The sequence below is a fragment of the Brachypodium distachyon genome, chromosome 3 (assembly GCF_000005505.3).
Source record: "Brachypodium distachyon strain Bd21 chromosome 3, Brachypodium_distachyon_v3.0, whole genome shotgun sequence".
Classification (NCBI taxonomy): domain Eukaryota; kingdom Viridiplantae; phylum Streptophyta; class Magnoliopsida; order Poales; family Poaceae; genus Brachypodium; species Brachypodium distachyon.
The window spans coordinates 52,474,666-52,493,019 of record NC_016133.3 but is presented as its reverse complement, the minus strand read 5'-3'; the positions used below and the strand labels follow the sequence as shown (position 1 = coordinate 52,493,019).

General features: G+C 48.3%; 4 protein-coding genes across 5 annotated transcripts; all 4 read right to left on the bottom strand.

Moving 5' to 3' along the window:
* Positions 1-1,056: 1,056 nt before the first annotated feature.
* On the bottom strand, positions 1,057-2,490 carry LOC100824307 (growth-regulating factor 10). The gene is made up of 3 exons (XM_010237519.3): positions 2,038-2,490; positions 1,683-1,943; positions 1,057-1,579 (listed from the first exon to the last, which is right to left on the bottom strand). Exons 1-3 carry the CDS (start codon positions 2,117-2,119, stop codon positions 1,278-1,280), a joined length of 645 nt encoding a protein of 214 aa, XP_010235821.1. The 5' UTR covers positions 2,120-2,490; the 3' UTR covers positions 1,057-1,277.
* Positions 2,491-3,233: 743 nt separating this feature from the next.
* Positions 3,234-7,882, bottom strand: LOC100845999 (bifunctional dTDP-4-dehydrorhamnose 3,5-epimerase/dTDP-4-dehydrorhamnose reductase). Its single transcript, XM_003570052.4, has 2 exons — positions 7,254-7,882; positions 3,234-4,088 (listed from the first exon to the last, which is right to left on the bottom strand). The coding sequence occupies exons 1-2, from the start codon at positions 7,701-7,703 to the stop codon at positions 3,636-3,638; spliced, it is 903 nt and encodes a 300-aa protein (XP_003570100.1). The 5' UTR covers positions 7,704-7,882; the 3' UTR covers positions 3,234-3,635.
* Positions 7,883-8,882: 1,000 nt separating this feature from the next.
* LOC104583819 (protein HOTHEAD) lies at positions 8,883-12,629 on the bottom strand. Its single transcript, XM_010237517.3, has 5 exons — positions 11,221-12,629; positions 10,446-11,093; positions 9,903-10,297; positions 9,220-9,791; positions 8,883-9,130 (listed from the first exon to the last, which is right to left on the bottom strand). Exons 1-5 carry the CDS (start codon positions 11,273-11,275, stop codon positions 9,076-9,078), a joined length of 1,725 nt encoding a protein of 574 aa, XP_010235819.2. The 5' UTR covers positions 11,276-12,629; the 3' UTR covers positions 8,883-9,075.
* Positions 12,630-12,853: 224 nt separating this feature from the next.
* LOC100823997 (SPX domain-containing membrane protein Os02g45520) lies at positions 12,854-18,046 on the bottom strand. 2 transcript variants are annotated; one of them, XM_010237515.3, is made up of 12 exons: positions 17,824-18,046; positions 17,599-17,730; positions 16,320-16,388; positions 16,108-16,228; positions 15,696-16,007; positions 15,371-15,475; positions 14,828-15,282; positions 14,446-14,750; positions 14,174-14,349; positions 13,898-14,088; positions 13,680-13,813; positions 12,854-13,575 (listed from the first exon to the last, which is right to left on the bottom strand). In XM_010237515.3, exons 3-12 carry the CDS (start codon positions 16,370-16,372, stop codon positions 13,337-13,339), a joined length of 2,091 nt encoding a protein of 696 aa, XP_010235817.1. In that variant the 5' UTR covers positions 16,373-16,388; positions 17,599-17,730; positions 17,824-18,046; the 3' UTR covers positions 12,854-13,336. The 2 variants fall into 2 exon arrangements, with proteins under 2 accessions (XP_010235817.1, XP_010235818.1); XM_010237516.3 differs by having other exon boundaries at positions 17,828-18,046.
* Between the last annotated feature and the right edge of the window lie 308 nt (positions 18,047-18,354).

Genomic DNA, 18,354 nt, shown 5'->3' with positions numbered 1-18,354 from the left:
TTGCAAGCCCACTAAGGCCTGTTTGTTTGGGCTTTTGCTGTTTCTATCCCTCTAAAAAACACTTCTCCCGTTTAAAATAGAGTGCAAATGCAACAGGATGGAGTTCAGAATTCTCTGCTGGTAAACACATGTGGCACTAACTTACCAAGTTTTGCCATAGTAGTTTTCAAATATTCAATGATCTGATGCCAAATTGCTGGATCCTACTTTGTCGAAATCTCTTTTTTTTAACCCATTTTATCCAAATCTTTTTTTAGGGCCATTTTATCCAAATCTTAGTAGTACAGTAATTGACCAGTGAACCAAATTTATTTTTGAGGGCAATGACTTACGATGCTACTTTTTTTTTTTTTAGAGAAACTTACGATGCTACTGTGTCCTCTGTTCGCGTCTGTTACATTTAGCAGGCCATTGTTGAGTCTGGCTTACTATGCCAGTGGGTTGGGCCCTATCTTCCTTTCCCTTCTCTTCTCCTATCTTTTGCGGTTGTTGGGCTGGGCCTGGGGCTCGGCGGGTTGTGGTGGTTGATTTAGCAGGCCACTAAGTCCTCCCTCTTTCCATCTTGGCCCGCTGGCCTCGAAGGTGCCGTGTGCTCCGACGTGGTAAGTGCATTGTTGGCGGCGTTTGCCCCGGCAAACCAGAGCTGTTGCTTGCGGCTCCAAGCCATGTCCCCCTGGTGGCTGCCCCGCCCTGATCGCTGGCCGAGATATGCTAACTGGCCATAGCTGACGGCGTGACGCGACAATCTCAGACATGGCAAAAGACACCTTGCTGGTGACGATACAAGGATTCAGCAATGACCGTTCCCATGCGGCAAACAAGCAGCACGGTGCGGGGCGCTGCGTCGGGCCGCGGGGCCACTGCACCACGCGCAGGCAGACTGCAGCAAGCATCCAATGCCGCACTCTGCCCAAGCCACCGTCTGACACAGGTCAGTGCCCAGCGCTCTCTCCCTCTTTTCCTTCTCTCTTCGAGCGGCCCCAGAAGAAACCACGCACCCGCGACCCCGCCACCGAGGCGCGGGCAGCAGCGCCATCCCCACAACCCAACACAGAATAAAAGAAAAACACTTCTGCCCCTAATGGCCTGCCACACATGTGTGTCACAGGCGCACGCACAGCGACGAGCATGCCATCAGACTCGGCAGATTAGTTTTGAAAAGTTGCCAAGAGATTAAAAAGGTTACACCACACCACGCGACAAGATCCCTGCAGAATGCAGACTCCGGTACACTACACGATTTTTACCCTCCGCGCGCCATGACAAACGAGGAGCGCTCAGGTGGCGCGCGTGGAGGCGCCGTGAGCGGCGAGGAGGACGCCGTGGCCGGAGGAGAAGCCGCCGAGGCCAAGGCCGGAGGTGGTGGTGCCGTTGTGCTGGGCTGCGGCTGCGGAGGCTCCTCCTTCCACAGGCTTTCTTGAACGGCCGCGGCCGCGGTGGACGTGGCGCTCGCAGTACTTGTGCCCCTGCACCACGTCGCGGGAGCACCGCCACTTCTTGCCGTCCGTGCGCCGGCACCGCCCGGGCTCCGGCTCCATGCTGCTCCGGTAGTCGAAGCACAGGCTCCCCAGCCCGATCACTGCCATCCAACACCACCACACGACCAAAACTCATACAACGACACGTGAAACACAGAGACACTTTTTATTGATTTGTGTGTGTATCGAATGGAAGGCACGTACGGGAGGGGAAGCGGTTGGGGCCGAAGGAGGAGGCGGCGACGCTCTTCCAGATGGGGAGCACGAGGTGCACCGGCACGGGCGCGCCCGCCGCGAAGTAGCGGTAGATGAGCACCTGGTGCTCCAGCTCCTGCTGCTGCATGAACGTCAGCACCGACTTCGAATCCGCCGCCTGCGCAGCCACGTCTTGCTGACGCTCGCCGCCGCCGAGCCCCAGGCCCAGCCCAAGAACCAGCGGCGACGAGGCCGCCATGGTCACCGCCCCTGCAAAGCAACACTCAACAACACATGAGTCTCCCAACAAAACACCAACTTGCCATGCGAAAGCCTGCCCCAAACAGCTAGTGTATGCACGTACCGGCATTGGAGTCGCCGCGGGAGAGGCGGGGAAGCTTGGACGGCGGTGGCTGCGGCGAGTCTGCCTCCTTCTCCTCGCCCATTTCAGGAGATCGATCGATCCCGGTGCGCGCCTCGTTTGTTGGTTTGGAACACTATGGATGGCAAAGAGGGCAGGTTCTTGAATGAATGTTGGAGACGATGGAAGAAGGGTCAGCAGCTTTCTGTCAGAGGAAGTGTGATGGAGTGGATAATATGTAGGAGTATGCGTGATGGTTCCTCTTCCTGGCTCCGTCGTCTGGTCGCTCGGGTAAAAAACCTTCTGTTCTGGATAATATGCAGGTAACGGTAACTGTGGAACTGACGGGATGCGCCGGAAGGCGTAGAAGTGTGGTGCTGGACGCGCGTGAAGCTGGGCATGGCATAGGCCCTGGCGCCGAGGCTCAGGGAGATGACACATTGACAGGCATGTCTTGTTTGCTGACGTTTTCGGGTTTTGTTTTAGCTGCCCTTTTTATCTCGTCTGCTCGTGTTTGGCATTCACTTCACGTCTTCACCGTTGGTCGTTGGAAGGACACCGCAACGTGGGTGGAATGGATGCCTTCGCTTGGGGAAAACGTAAAACCAATAGATAATGCGGGTGGAAGGAAATACGCTTTCCAGCGGAGAAAGCGCAACGTAACTGTGTAAGAACGAGAATGCACGGTCGGTTGAGCAGAAAATCGTACAGTATTTTAAATTCTTCAAATTTTACAGAAAGATTCGTGCACGTTTGATGACCATGGCAAATTGCCAATTTGCACGCGAAACTCTAGTTCGGTCATTGGTGCAAAGAAAAGGGCAAAAATCTTGTTCTGGCTCCCGTGCAGCAACGCAAGGCCGCGCCTGGGTCCTGGCCTCCTGGATCCTGGTCCTAGCATCGGCGCGTGCTTGGGATGCTGGAGCAGAGGACAAAAGGCGATGTCGTGTCGTCCAGCGTGGCAGCGCCCGCGACCCGCGTCCACCATTTCGGCCGCATCCGCGGCATGATCTTGGGCTGTCCGCGTTCGTGATCCAGCTTATCTCGTACAAAAGGGAAGCCTGGCTCAGCTGGTGTGGCGACCCCGACCGGCCATCCTCGACGCGACTGGGCCAATATTTGACAAAAACCACACAACGTAGATAACGAGAAAGGAATCAGGTTAAACTACTACAGCAATGGTACAGATGACATGTCAATAGTAGAGTCGATACCATCCTATATTGGCTGGGACATGGAAATGCAACATAGCAGTAGCTTACAGGAAACATATAGTTGGGGGGTCCAAAGACACATAATGAACTTCATAATATAAAGTACCCCAATTCTATGATACAACAAAGGGACCTCCTCACTAAAACCATCTCCCATTGTATTCATAGGATCTTGATAATAACACCTTCTACTGTTCTGTGTAACAATCTGATTACAACAAGGGGTATGACTTCCTGTGAGAAACTATCTTCCGCAATAATAATGCACACGACAGGGATAGAATAAACGAAATATCATGCGTGCTTATTGATTAGCACCAGAGAGCAATGTCAATTTGTATTGAATAAACAACATCACACAAGGTTCTGTGCAGACCGTTCCATTTGTCAAGCCTTGGTCGTCTTCTGATTTGGTTTGAAAACATTTTTGATCAGCGACTCCTTGATTGACAAAAGTTCCGGGAACTCCGTCTTCAATTTAACAGTGTCAAGCTCATTGTTGCTCCTCGGAGCTACTATAACCTTGGCTTGCTCCTCCAAGTTGAAGTTCTTCCAAGAGAAGCTTGGATCTATGTAATCCCTGTACATCTCCAATATCTCATTGTGGCTCACCACACCAGGATTGGTGAAATTCCAGATTCCTGTGAGGTTCCTCTTTGCCATTTCGATTGATATGGGAAGAAGTTCATCTAAGATTGTCATTGAATTTGGGATATCCACAACCTTATCATACCGGGTAATTTTGGTAATGAAATTGCGCGGATTGGACAGATCAGATGAAATAGGCATCCTTACACGAAGGGTGCATACATTTTCGTAGTTTTTCAGCAGTTCCTCAACCTGTTTAGAGGTAAATATTAGATTCACCATGACATACCTGTTCCATTAATCTAATTAAAAGCAGCAACTACCAAGAAAATCTGAGATCGTGAGATAGCATGATAACATGCAAATTTAAGCACAACAGCACGGATAACAGGGTGTGTTTCTTTTTCACCAAAATCAGATGGGTTATTTCTGCTCTCTGTTTGTTCAGAATAGGTATTAACTTTGAGTTGTACAACATTAACCGGCTATTCAAGTTACCGCATATCCGACTCTGATCACTCTTTGGATCTGCACTCACATGTCAATTGAGTTATTTTTTGCGAAAACAATGGCAATTGAGTTCAATATGCCATTGATTCAGAAGCTAACTGAATGATTGCATACAAAATTTCGGTTATAACATGTTTAATTAAGGTTTCAGATTGAGCTGCTTGATGCAGAAAACAGTGCAAAGACACAAACACTAGCTGGTTGCAACTAATAGTTTAGAACTAATAATTACTCAACCACACCACCCCGAAGAAAATTACATATAAACTGACGCCCGTTTCATAAGTACAATTCTCTCTATTTCAAAATTGCAATTTCCTTCAATACCAAAGTACCTACATAATGGTACTCCTATGTGACTGCTGCCTAAACTGACAAATGAACATTTAGCCATTCTATTTTAAAAAAATGAACGGTCCACATGGAGTTATTGTATCGAGAAAAACAGCATGAACAAAAATAGTTTGTCAAACTACATCGACAATTGAATAGCTATACGGCTGTTTACTTCATTTCCAAAGTTCCAACGAAGTAACAACATTGCACCTTCCCTACTGAATGTGTACAAGGGGATATAGATAATGAGACATCACAGAAACAATCTGTGACAGGCAGTTGAGTTCACAGGAGATGCTGTACTTGTTGACAAGTTCTTTCACCTTGACACTAAATACACTCTGGTACTATTAGTCTAACTCTAATCGCCCAAAGGCTAAAAGTTAAAATAATGAGGCCACGCCCAATAAATTATGTCAAATGCTAGTGAGTGCCTTTTTTTACCCACAAGAATTGGAGTCGCCTTCTACTTTTGGCAATTTCCTATTCTTGGTGTTCCCACCACCTAATTTTGGTTTTTCTTTGTCCTAAAACCTTCCGGCTTCCCATGCATGATTCCTTGGTTAGAACGAGCTACCTTCCTAAATAGATGGCGTCATCCTTTTTAAAACAGATTTGGAAACTTCAAAACGTCGCTACTCTCAAACAGAATGTCCAAACCAAAAATCATTTCCACCATTGTGTTTGTTTCGACGATATCTTCGAAAGGCTAAAGCACATTGTAAAAGTTAAAATAATGAGGCTAAGCCCAATAAATCATGTGAAATGCTAACAGGCGCATGTTTACCCACAAGAATTGGAGTAAAGACCTTCTACTTTTGGTAATTTCCAATTCTGGGTGTTCCGACCACCTAATTTTGGTTTTCTTTGTCCTAAAACCTTCAGGCTTCCCGCACATGATTCCTTGGTTGGAAAGAGCTACCTTCCTAAATAGATGGCGTCATCCTTTTAAAACAGATTTGGATACTTCACAAGGTGGCTGCTCTCAAACCGTACATCCAAAACAATAATCATTTTCACCATTGCATTTATTTCAACGATAGCTTTGAAACTGCATCCCGATTGAATATGTTTCGAGGATTTTTTTTTTACCACTTGTTCTCTGCTCTCTTTTTTTCCACTAATGTGTACATCACTTTGAGTCTATTTCATTTTTACATTGGTTTGCGGTGTTTTCTGCAGCAGTCTCTACTCTCTCTGCACTGGTTTCTAATGCAGTTCTTGGCAGTTTTCTTGAGCGAAAAAATTACTTAAAAAATCTCGGGGGGAAAAGAGGCTAGTTGTAGTAAGTGCGGGGGGCGTTTACCAGGTTTTTCCTGGTAAGAGTTTAGTCCCCACTCCCAAGTCGCTCCCTGCTTGGGCCTTGGCCTCAAATCGCACTATTCTCTTTTCTTTCCGTTATATTTTTCATCGAATTCACGTATTCAGTTTATTCACTCGCAACTTCTCAACCTACTAGCTAAATGCACGTGCGTTGCTACGAAAATTTAAAAATATGCAGGAGTTGTTTTAACTGTGTGAGCACTCATATTCCCCTAAATCCGTAACAATTATGTCACAATATACACCAATCCAATCACCGATAATCAATGACTGTGATTCATATATCTACCATACATAATGGATGGGCAATAATGGCGATTTCCTCATAATCTAAGTAGGTGGTGGAGTGAACGGACGATCACCAACTCAAAATGTTATAAGAGTAAAGAAAAAGATAAAGATCATTTTATCTTCTTCTACCCGATCAGGCTAGAACAACGGACTAAGCTGCAGAAAATGTGATAAATTATATCAGACCACATTGGCTTTGACTACTGTACTTATAGTGCACTTCAAGAATTTATTTGTTCAAACCAACATCACGCAGAGCAACAGACGACAATTTTATACTACCAAAAAGCAACCATCAAAAGATAAGATAAAATGTCTCTGACAGCAATGTCCGTGCACCAAGCACAAAGCATGATCTTTCACATTTAATTCAATGGGAACTTGCTACTAACCCCTTTGCTTGATCAAAATTACCAAGCTCTGTAAAGGAGGTGAAAAATTTAAAGCGTGCAATTATCAAAACAAATAACTAGTCTGCATGGATGTGGAAAACCAATTAGAATGCTCAGAGAACTCAAGCAGACCCCATAAGTAAACATCCTTTTTGTACACTCTGTCATCAATTTGATTAAGTCAACCCAAGCTAACGCCATCGTCAACCTTAAGGACTATAATTAAAATCGTCTGGACAAACATATCTGAGATATTCCACAAAAGACACTGGATCTAACTAAACGATAACTAATCAAATATTAGCACTGACATGAAATTTAAAAAATCCCCCTCAAGTTTGCAAGGCCTCAATTGCACATCAATGGAATCTCAGCCACCGACAAGCTACATTTCCCTCAATGATCATACTTTTCTTCAACGTTTCAGCACATAATCCGACATTGACGGTTTTGACATTACAAATTGAGCAAAACGGACCCGATCTATTTGCACTTTGCTACAATATAGAAGCACATATGCGGATAATCAAAGCGTAAAAGCAAGTCAAATGAGCACAGGGCATACCATGGCCTTGGTTTTAGAGTAGAATGATCCGACGAAGTTTGGGGTGTCCTCCTCCTTGAACCCGACCCCGGAGCCGAGCTGGTGGCCCGCATCGTACTCGAAGATGCATCCCGTGGCGTAGTTAATGAGCACGAGCCCCCGTGCGCGGCAGACGTCTGCGAGCGTGAGCGTGCCGCAGACGTTGGCGCGGATGGTCTCGACGCGATGCGTCTCGCACCAGTCGACGTTGGGGCGGCCGGTGACGCCCGCGGCATTGAACACGTGTGTGGGGGCGACCTCGTCGATGTCGGCCTCGAGCTGGGCGCGGTTCTCGAGGCGGCCGGCGCCGTAGGCGAAGGGGATGCCCTGCGCGGTGCAGAGCTTGCCGAGGAGGCCCCCGATCCAGCCGGTGCGGCCGTAGATGAGGAACTTGAGCGCCGGCGCCGAGGAGCCGTTGGTGGAGACGGCCATGGCGAGGGGGTGGCGAGATCCGGAGGGGATGAGGAGGGAGGGAGTGGAAATTGGGGGAGTGGTGGCGAGATCGATCCCCCCCCCACGAGAAAGGGACGGGATTATAATACGGAGGCGAGCTGATATTCTCCGTCCCCGGGACAGCCGAATGGGGTGCTGGAATGGAAACACCGACGGACGGTGACGCTGCAGCGCTGCCTTGGTCCACCGTGAACCATATCGGTTCCTGCATTCGCTTCGCGGTGCCAGCGAAATTCCATCCACCGACAGATGCCATGTTGCTTGAGATCGAGATGAGACTCTACTTGACTTGGGTGTAATTCATTCGGTTTTATATTAGCCATCATGTGGCATTTCGTAGTTGTTTTAACAGGCATCACGTTCTTCTTTTATAACTTATCATGCTACCCCGTACTCGTGCACAATGCTAAAAAAATTGGACGGATTCGTTATTTCTAGAATTATCATTCTTACGTCTCAAATAACTTACCCGCAAAAGAAAAAGTCTCAAATAACTTATCTCTAGAGTCTAGATGACGAGCCTTAATTTTACGGGTGGGTTGCTATGACAGGTGGGCCCAGGCAGTTTTATCCCCGCCACGTCATCACACCGAATAGACGAACTGGGTATACAAGGAAAACCCGCTAGGATTAGTCGGGATTTGAAGTTAGGGTTCAGAACTCAGAGATTAGGAAATGATGATTTATTTCAGATTTTATCTACGTTCAAAGTTTAAAACAGACTTATCTCTTTCGCAACAGAATAGGCACATTCCTGACTCATGCAGCAGAAAACCTTTTTCCTTCCTAAATCTTGCATCATTAAACTTAGCTACAAATATCACAACAAGGAATTTTTCTACCGTGAAGAACTGCACAACGCACAGTGCGGCACTGGATTCCCCAATTTGTGCGAATTAGTTCATATAGGAACCCATCCATTACAATTGGTATTTCCAAGCTCCAGGGAGAGATCACTAACAGCTCGTTTGGCAACTAAGAATTCATTTCATTTGATCAAAATGAAATGAAATTCAATTTTTGATAGGATTTCATTTGGTTGAATTTAAATTCCGGGTTAAAAAATCATGTTTGTCTACCACATGGAATTGAAGAGCGAGAGACAATTCCAGAAAAATGATGGCTTTTAGAAAGGAATTGAGACTAGTTATAGTGTGATTCCATGAAATTTGAGATTGAATTCCTGTGGCTAATTCCGTGCCAACCAAATAAGTTGTTTTTTGAAATTCAAAATAAATTCTACAATTTTATGTCCAAATGATGGGTGCCGAGCTGTAAAAGAATCCTTAAAAGAATAAAATGCAACAGCGCGTGTATGTAGAGAACAGGCCAGTGCTACTGGCTACAGGTTTCAGCCCGATCCTTCGACCATCATCCTTTCCTTTTCGATTTTGACTCCCATGTACCTGCAAGATCACAAACACGGGGAACTTATCAGATTGATCCCTTGCAGCTAAGAAATTAGCTGGAATTAAACAAGAGGAGCACTCTCTACCTGCCGAGCATCATGACGGTGGCCTGCGGGTTGGTCCCGGGCGAGGCATTGAACGTGGAGCCGTCGATGACCCGCAGCGCATCAATGCCGAGGACGCGGTATTCGCGATCGACGACTCTTCCGACCTGGGAGCCGCCGTGGTAATGCCAGATGGTCATGACGGTGTCCCTGCAGAACTGCTCGAGCGCCGCGGGCTCGCTCCCGCCGCGCACGCGCATGACGAGGTTCACGGGGAACTCCGCCGTGACGTTGAGCATCGCCGGGAAGGCGAAGTTCGGGTAGGCGAACCGGGAGAAAGCCCTGGACCGGATGACCCGCTCGATGGCCTGGATGCCGGCGACGCACCGCCGGAGGTCGTCCGGGTGCGCGAAGTAGTTGAACCTGACGATCGGGTTGTCGTCCGGGTCCAGGTTCCGGAGCGCCAGGCTCCCCGTGGACTGCGGGCCCATGACCTTCTCCAGGATGAACCCGCCCCGGAGCGCCGCGTCGGGGACACGGCTCATGGCTTCCACCGCGCGCGAGATGGCCTCCGGCGTCCGCTGCTTCGGCGGCACCGTCGCGAGCTGGCCCGTCTGCAGTGCAGAGCGCAACATCAACACGTAGTACGCGCCGTGTTTTAAGGTGTTTTCTTCTGGAGAATGGGGAATTGGAAACAGAGACGAGGAGTAAGAGTAGTTAGTTGCCTGTGGGGAGAACATGCCGAAGCTCTGGGCGCTGGCGGCGGCGGTGCGGGTGCTCCAGTCGGAGCCGCTGGCGCCCTCGATGTAGCTGCCGAACCTGGTGATGCCGACGACCTGGATGAGCGACACCTCGACGGGCGACGGGGACGGCACGTAGATGGCGTTCATGGGGTTGTCGGACATGCCCTGCCCGACACCGGGGTTGTCCACGACCACGTCGATGCCGAACGACCGGAGGTGGTCGGCGGGGCCGACGCCGCTCAGCATCAGCAGCTGCGGGCTGCCCAGCGCCCCCGCCGACAGGATCACCTCGTTGGCGTCCCCTCTGTTCAGGTACGCCACGTGAACCCTGCCCCGCGAGTCGCGGAACGCCACGCCACGCGCCACCGGCTTCCTCCCTGCCAAGAAAACAAAACAACATTAAAGAAGTTCCTTGTTGGCGCCACCGTCCGAAGTTGTTTACTCGCGCGTGACCGTACCGTTAACAGACTCAACGGTCGATTGGCACTGCTATCTTTAAACAACAAGAGATTGATTGCCACTCACCTTTGTAACTGAACAAGATCCTGGCGACTCTGGCCCGGAGAAGCACGTCGATCCCTTCGGGGCGGGAGTACCGCAGCAGGTCCGCCGCCGTGTGCCGGCGCCCGTCGGGGTCGAAGATGGAGCCCCCGACCTTGGTGCCAGGGATGTGGTCGTAGGTGAAGCCGTTGTCCGGCACGACGCCGGTCTCGAGCAAGCCCCTCCGCACGGCGGCCTGCCACGGCCCAAGCTCCGGCTGGAACGCCACCACGTCCTCCACCCACCTGTAGGCGCTCACCACCTCCCTGGCATCCCAGCCCACGGCCCGCGCGTACCCGGCCCCGGCCCGCGTGAAGAAGCCCGCGTTGATGCAGCTCCCGCCGCCCAGCACCCTGGGCCGCGCGTTGATCACGCCGTCCTCGGACACGAACCGCTGCGACGGCGACGAGGCCGAGGTGTCGGAGAGCACGTCCGAGAAGTGCGCCATGTTGAGAACGCGGTCGTCGTCGTAGGGGGATCCCCCGCGCTCCAGCAGCAGCACGCGGTACCGCCTCGAGAGCGTGGCCGCCAGCGGGCACCCCGCCGTGCCCCCGCCGATGATGATGTAGTCGTAGTAGGCCACGGGGGGCGCGTACATGGCCTCCCTCATGAACGTGTAGTTCACCCCCAGCGCTGTCCATCGTTCGTCGCACAGGAAAAATGATCAGTAAAACACATCTCGTAAATTCCAAATGTTTATTGCCACGATTGGCAATGGCTAATGGTATCGAAGCAGAACACGGGGAGTTGATTTGATCACCTTGTTGAGAGGCGCAGAGCAGGACGGACAGGATCGTGATGGCGAAGAGTGCCATGTTGTTTGTGACCACGCAGAGAGATCAGGAATAGATCGGTGTGGCTGACTTGCAGTGATAAGTGTGCTTTTATACTGGCCAAGTGATCCAAGTTTGCGAAAGAAACAGTTGTTGCATGGGCCGGTAGTTCGTTTTGATCACTGTGTGGCACTGCTTGAGCCGGCGGCCTCCGGTGTTTTCGTGCTCCGCAGCCTTTGTGTCAGCTGAAATTGTTCGACAGGTTCGGCTATCATAATTGGCTCTGTCCCGTAATTGTCTGCCGCTCTGTACGCAAACGGGAGGCGTCGTAGAGAATGCATAGCTTCAAAATTGTTCGATGCGGAATTCACTCGACTCGATGATTCACAACTCAGATCCTACCTCTCCGCTGTACTACCCGATCTATATGGAATTTCCGATATTACTCGAATTTCCAATTTTTTGTTGCCTGTGATATTGGCCGGTTTCTCTGTTTCTGGTCTTAACATTGTTTTCCTAATTTTTTTTCCTCATTTCTAATTTTGTTTATTTTTCCAACTTTAAACTTGGCCCTAAGTTTCCAAGAGTAATGTACACCTATCTCAGGCATAAATTACAGTGAATTTCTTTTTGTTTACCCCATGTTTGGTCAATGTGCCACATTGTACCCTCTATTTGTACAAATGTGACCACTTTTACCCCTTACAAGAAAATATCTCGATTTTAACATGTTGTACCCACTATTAGGAATGACGTGGCATGTCCACGTGGAAAGCGTAATTTGCCAAAGCGGTTTCTCCCAAACTCAACCGTCTGCATCCTCTCACCCCGTTTTATCCCTTTACCTCCATCATCTGAAGTGTTTGACCTCACACAGCCAACGGGCGGGAGTCTTCGTGCCCGCCATCCCCGACCCTATGGACCGCACGAAGCAACACTCAAAGCTACCTCGATGCCAAATCCCTAACTTGCGATTTGGGAGTAGGGAAATGGTTCGGTTCAGGTCAGGTATGGAAGAGGTAAATCAAGATAATGGGTCAGGGAGAAAATAGGTCTAGGAGAAAATGCCTTGACAAATTACGATTTCCACGTGGACATGTCGCCTCACTCCGGACAGTGGATACAACATGTCAGAATCAAGGTAGTTTGTTAATAGGTGTAGAACGTGTCACATTTGTACAAACACAGGATAAAATCTGATAGAGATTTTTTTTTGCGGGTAAAAATGTCATAGAGATTTTAAAATAGGATAACCACTAAACCGCGTCACAAATGACCAAATAAAGGGTAAAAGTGAAATTCACACCATAAATTATCTGTCCACGACCATTCCTATTTGTTTAATACACACAAGAACAATATATGTCGTTATTATTATGTTTTGCAAGGAACACAACTGTTTTTTTTTTAGACAGCCTAATAGTTGTTCACTTGCGAGCAGATTGTCATGTCAGTACATTACTCAGTTAGTCTATTTTAGCATCATTTTTTTTTTCTGTTTTTCAGCTAGTCCTGTATCTGGCTTTGTAAAACTGTTTCCCTCTTCTTAATGCAATGGCAGAGCACCTGCCGCCGGTTCAGTTTCAAAGAGTACATTACTCGGTTTCAACACCTGATGCATGCTACAATAATTCGGGCTGTAAAAGTAGGCACCAATAGCTACCGCCTGCTCTGTTACATTGTTGACTACGTTTACTGTCCACAGCGAGCACGCAGGGAGTGTGAGGAAAGAAGACCCCCTAACCACCGAAACGGCAAAACCACCACTGCCTTCGCTAATCACCTCGGCGCCTTCTCAGCCAAACATCCCAATCTGTGTCCGTCGTCGTGTACTAGTAGCTTACTGCGACCCACCCGTGTTAGCCAGGGTACAGTTTGGAGCATAGTACTACACGGAGGATATAGACCAGTACAGTTTAATTCCACGTGTATCGATCTGCTACAGCATTACGTAGCGACAGCCTAGAATTTACAGCGTCGCCGGCTCGCCACAAAGCTTGGAAATGGAACGGGAGATTGATCTCGCGCGTGCAGCAACGAGCGGTCCGTGTTATATCCTGTATACATGGAGGATCCGAGGGAGCTAGCGCGGCCGGGATCTCTTCAGTAGAGGCTGTTGTAGGTGCAGAATGTGGCGGCGATGGAGGTGACGCAGATCGCCAAGGACGGGAGCAGGGTGATGTTGAGGAGGCAGCTCTGCCCCAGATAGCCCGCCGCGGTGATGGTCACGTCCGCGGCCACACGGGCCAGCGTCCCGGCCTCCGTCGACAGGAGCCCGCCGTTGTACGTCCCCCGCGAAAGCCTCGACGACATTACCCGGGAAAGGAGGGACAGGTTCACCCCTGCCCATGTTCAAGTGCAATGTTATTTCAGAATTCAGAGGCACTTCAAACCTGGTTGAGACTTGGTGCTAGATCTTTTTACACTTTCACCTCTCGTGTCTTACCTTCGAGCACCTCGGCAAAAACAAATGTGATGAGAGCCGACGAGACGTATTGTGGAACGGAGTAGTGGGAGGTGAAATGGAAGCTCGTGGCGATGCCGATCAGGACCATGATTTCAGACGCTACCAAAATTTGCCTTCAAGCAAAGAGGAAAAAGGAAAAAGATGAGAATTACGGTGGACATGACAATAGAGATGCTCTAGTGAGTCCAGTGAGTTACCTGTCTTGAAACAGATTGGTGATATAGCTTCCGACGATGACATTGACCGGAAGAACTGTCAGCCCGAGAACAGCTAGGAAGATGGCCACACTGCTTGTGGACCACTGAAAATAGAAGCTCGTGACAACGCTCGACTCCGAGAGTAGAATTTCCATTACAAACTTGAGCATGAAGTAGATCAATAACTGGACCTGATATACATTGCAAAGAAAAACATATGTAATGTAAGCCAATGCATAGAGACTAGGAGACCCAACGAGCAGGACAGGTGGAAACCTTCACAGATGGTGTGAGCAATCTGTACGCTGCAGCAAGCGACGTTGCCGGCTTATGAGACTCTTTTGGGTCTTCCTTTTCGTCATTATCTTCTACATTTTCATCCTGCCTCTCCTTTGCCTCCGTGAGCAAAGGCTGTGCCAAACCATCCTCCAAATTATCACTTCGTCCATGGCCTATTACAACAAAAATTTGGTAACTTGCTTATTTTGTTCAGGGCCAAACCAATTCTGACAAAGACAGGGAGTCGCTTTTAAAGGGAGGAACTTTACCGGAATCAGAGGACTGCGTGTTGGCTGCATTTGCTTTAGCAATGTGATCCGGTTCTTTGAATGAGATCCACAGCCAAAACAAGTTTGCAACCCAAGCGACGCACATGACCCACCCGGGCAAGGTGTTCTGATTAAAAGTGACTCCATATATCTTGAACTCTGTCTGCAACAACCCGGCAAACGCAGGACCGCATGCCATTCCGAGTGCACTAGCACTGACGAATCCTGCGGACGCTTTCAGCCTGATTTTGAGAGGTACACAGTCGCTGATGTACCGACGGTTCACCGCTCTGGCAGAACCCAACCTGCATACCGTATTGCCAATTTGATGAGACAAAAAAAATTCAGACACAAGTAAACTGGATAGCAGCATATCTCGTACCCGCAGAGCAGCCGGCCAAGTATGAGAACAGTCAAGGAGTTCACATCATACGCCAGAGCGTACAACAGGTTCCCTGAAAACAGCATAATGCTGCTGAACACGAGGGGTCTGAAGTAGGACTTATTCGACCAGGCACTGAAGTAAACTGAAGAGAAAACTTGGGCAACTGCCATCGATCCGATAATCACACCGCAAACAGTCGCCGCTGCCCCGAGGCTCACGGAATAGTCGTCGGCAGTCGGCACGATGATGTATGTGTTCACCATGTACAGGAATGTGTTCACTAGGTTGAGCAGCAGAGACATGAAATGGTAGCTCTGGTCATCGACAAGATCGTCTGAGCTACTGTGCATGTCTTCTGGAACAATGAGTGCATGTTGTCCTAGGAATTTCAGGAAGGTTGTGGAGTGCGTGAGTTTCTGTACTGAATGGTTTATTTGTTCAATGACAGGATCCTGCACGTACAGAAAAGTAGTTTTTCTTTTAGAGCATGTGAGAATTGCATTGTCAGATTTTGGAAGCAGCAGAAGAAGACCCAGAAACCTTCAATGTAATTGATGGATGATCATAGATGGACGTAAAGCTTCCGTGGTGATCTTGCAGAGTTGCAAGGTTACGTGTCAAAGCACCGGCAACAGCTACAATACCCTGCATTCAGAACAATATCATGAGTGAAGAAATTTCGCTAGCCCCCTTTCCGTTACTTCCAGAACGGAAATATCAAGTTCTTACAAAGCAAAGGAGAAGGTTAGTGAGTTATCATAAGCCAAGAAATGATGAAGAATACAAGGCGTCAAGGACATCCACAATAAACAAAATGCACCAGTGCCTTACTTATGATGTGGAAGACCCAAGAATGAGAATTTACCACTTGCTTGAAGATCGGCTGAAGCTGAGAATAGGGATGGTTTGCACGAGTTGATACATAATAATCCGTAAATCTATAGCCGAAGCGCTTATCGAATTTCTTAAGTATCTTCCGGATTCCGGTAGCATTCATATCAACAAACCTAAGGAGCTTAACAAGATCAAGCCCAACTTCCCTATAAGCCTCTCGCAATTGAGAGACTTGTGATACATCGACCTGGTCCGAGAGTATGGCACGCTGTTGTCCCAGTTTCTCTATCCTGCTAGCAAGATGACCTTGTTCTTTCAGTAGAAAGAGCACAACCGTTTCAATCTGCAACGAAGAAACTCAAGTGAACATGGATGGTCTGCAGCGAGAAATGAATGGACATTGGTGGCACGAGGAATACATCAGCAACTCGGCTCTGTTTTACCTGATCGTCAAGCATCCTTGAAAACTCTTTAAGAACCTGTTCATGGTTTCTCCCACCATTCTGAGTCTGCTGGACATACTGTTTTACCTTTTTCTTCATCATTTTGTAATTAATGTAATATCTAGGAATAGTGAACAACGAATTCATAAGATTCAACAGCAACAACTAATTTAGGCAGATCTAAGTATGTAACCAATGCAATCATGACATACTCTTTCCACTCTTCGAATTGATCCGCCATCAACGCCTTCCCGAAATTAACCATCTTGGTGTTTCACTAACTGAAACCAGAGTTCAACAAAACTCGTTAGCATGCGGTCCTTTTCTTTGCGGATAGCAAGGCAGTAGAGTCTAGTACCAGTAAACTCAAGTACACTATTAGGTCCAGTTAAGACTTCAGTATACCAGCCAGACTGCTGGTCCAAAGTTCAGCAGAAATTAAGAAAGACATAAGCTACTAATTTATTTATTTTTAAAAAGGGCAACACTAATCTATGGCTATCTACGGCTTTCAGCAAAATATCTTAACAAGCTTAAGAAAAAAGTTTAACGCACATGGTATGTGCCAAAGTTCTGATTAAGGCTAAAACCAGAAATGTCAGTGCGTACATGGACACAAAGGACATTTTAACTTTTATATGTAGGACGCAAGATAATGTTAACATGTCTGACAAAAGCTTAAAATATATATAGTTTCAAAAGGATAGGCCACGTAGCAAGATTGGCACAGAATCCTCTAGTGAGTAGACGTTGCCAGACAAACCCTGGCCACTTTTTGGGGAGGGCAACTTAGGATGCAGAAAGAAACAAATAGCAGACGGCTCAAGGGTCTCCCAAGAGCTAATCAAGCATCTTATGGCACACCTTTTGCACAACACAATTCCTTCCTTTTCTGATAGGCCTTGCAAAAACGTGCCTCTAGAAGAGAGATGCGCCGAGGACAGTAGCACTGTACTGGGAAGGCGATTGGTGCAGGTCTTTTCCTAGTTTTTGTTTGTGGACTTTGCCGCGTAGTTGGTACTGTACTACAGGAATAGGCTAAATGATGAGAGTAAACGACCCAGAGGGCCAGAGGGGCTGAGAGCCTGAGAGTGAAAGGTCTAGATAAATAAACAAGGAACAACCCCAGAACTCAGGAGGATTAGCCTATGAGCCTGCCTACCATCGTTCTGATACTCCCATGGTTCTGTGACCCAAGGGGCACACAACATAGAAGAGCTATTTGGGAATTATTTGCCCCAAAATGCAAATGATTCTTTTTCGGCACTTGCATCGCAAAAAAAAAAAGGATTCAGGCATCACACATTCAGAAAGAAGAAGAGGTATTCCTATCGCGGAAGGAAAGAAGAATCCGAAATTAAAACCGGTAGAGTTACAGGTAAAAACGACAGCCACACCAAGCGCAACGATTTCCCTAATTCTTAGTCCGGGAAAACAGACATTGTAGATTGCTGGTTTAAACAAGAAAACGGATCGAAAAGAATTGGTTACCGCGCGTGTTCTTCGTGGGCTCCCTTCTTCGGTTCTTCCTTCCCTCGATCGGTTGATGATCCCTTCTTCACCCCGCCAAATCAAACGATCTCGCCAAATTAGATGACCATCAACAAATCAACCCGGCCGCGCCTACATCACACGAACAGATTAATTAACCACGCGCTAAGAAGACGAATCGCACAGACCAAAGATCAAAAGAAGAACCAGATACGCCACACGTACATACAGCGGATCCCTTGCGAACAGAGAGCACCACGGCAGGAGATGAAATCGCGGCGAATTCTGAAGAGCGCGCAGCAATGGCGCATGCGAATGCGGGGTTCGGCTGTATCCTGTATGTATGTATCTGCGCGGCAGTAATGTGCTCGGCTTGGGGGAGGTGCGAGAGGGAGAGAGAGGTATATATAGCGGCGACGGGCGAGGAAGGAGGGGTCTCGCCGGGGCAGAGGGGTTGGCTGCGCGGCCGGTCGCTGTCGTGTCGCCGATGCCGACGTGGCAGATTCGACCAGGACAGCTCACGGCCCCGTTTTGGCCTAGGACGGCTGTGGCCTGTGGCCAAAAACACCTCTCGCCTCGCTGCCCCTAGTTATGTTCTTGTGTGAAATAACTGAGTAGGTCGGTTAATCTTTTTCGAAAAAAAAAGGGTCATTAAATCTTTCTTTTGAGAAGTCCTTTTGTAGGGAAGTAGTAGGACAAATTGACCTAGATTTTAGTTTTCTGAACTTTGGGCTCCCTCGGTCTCATAATAGATAC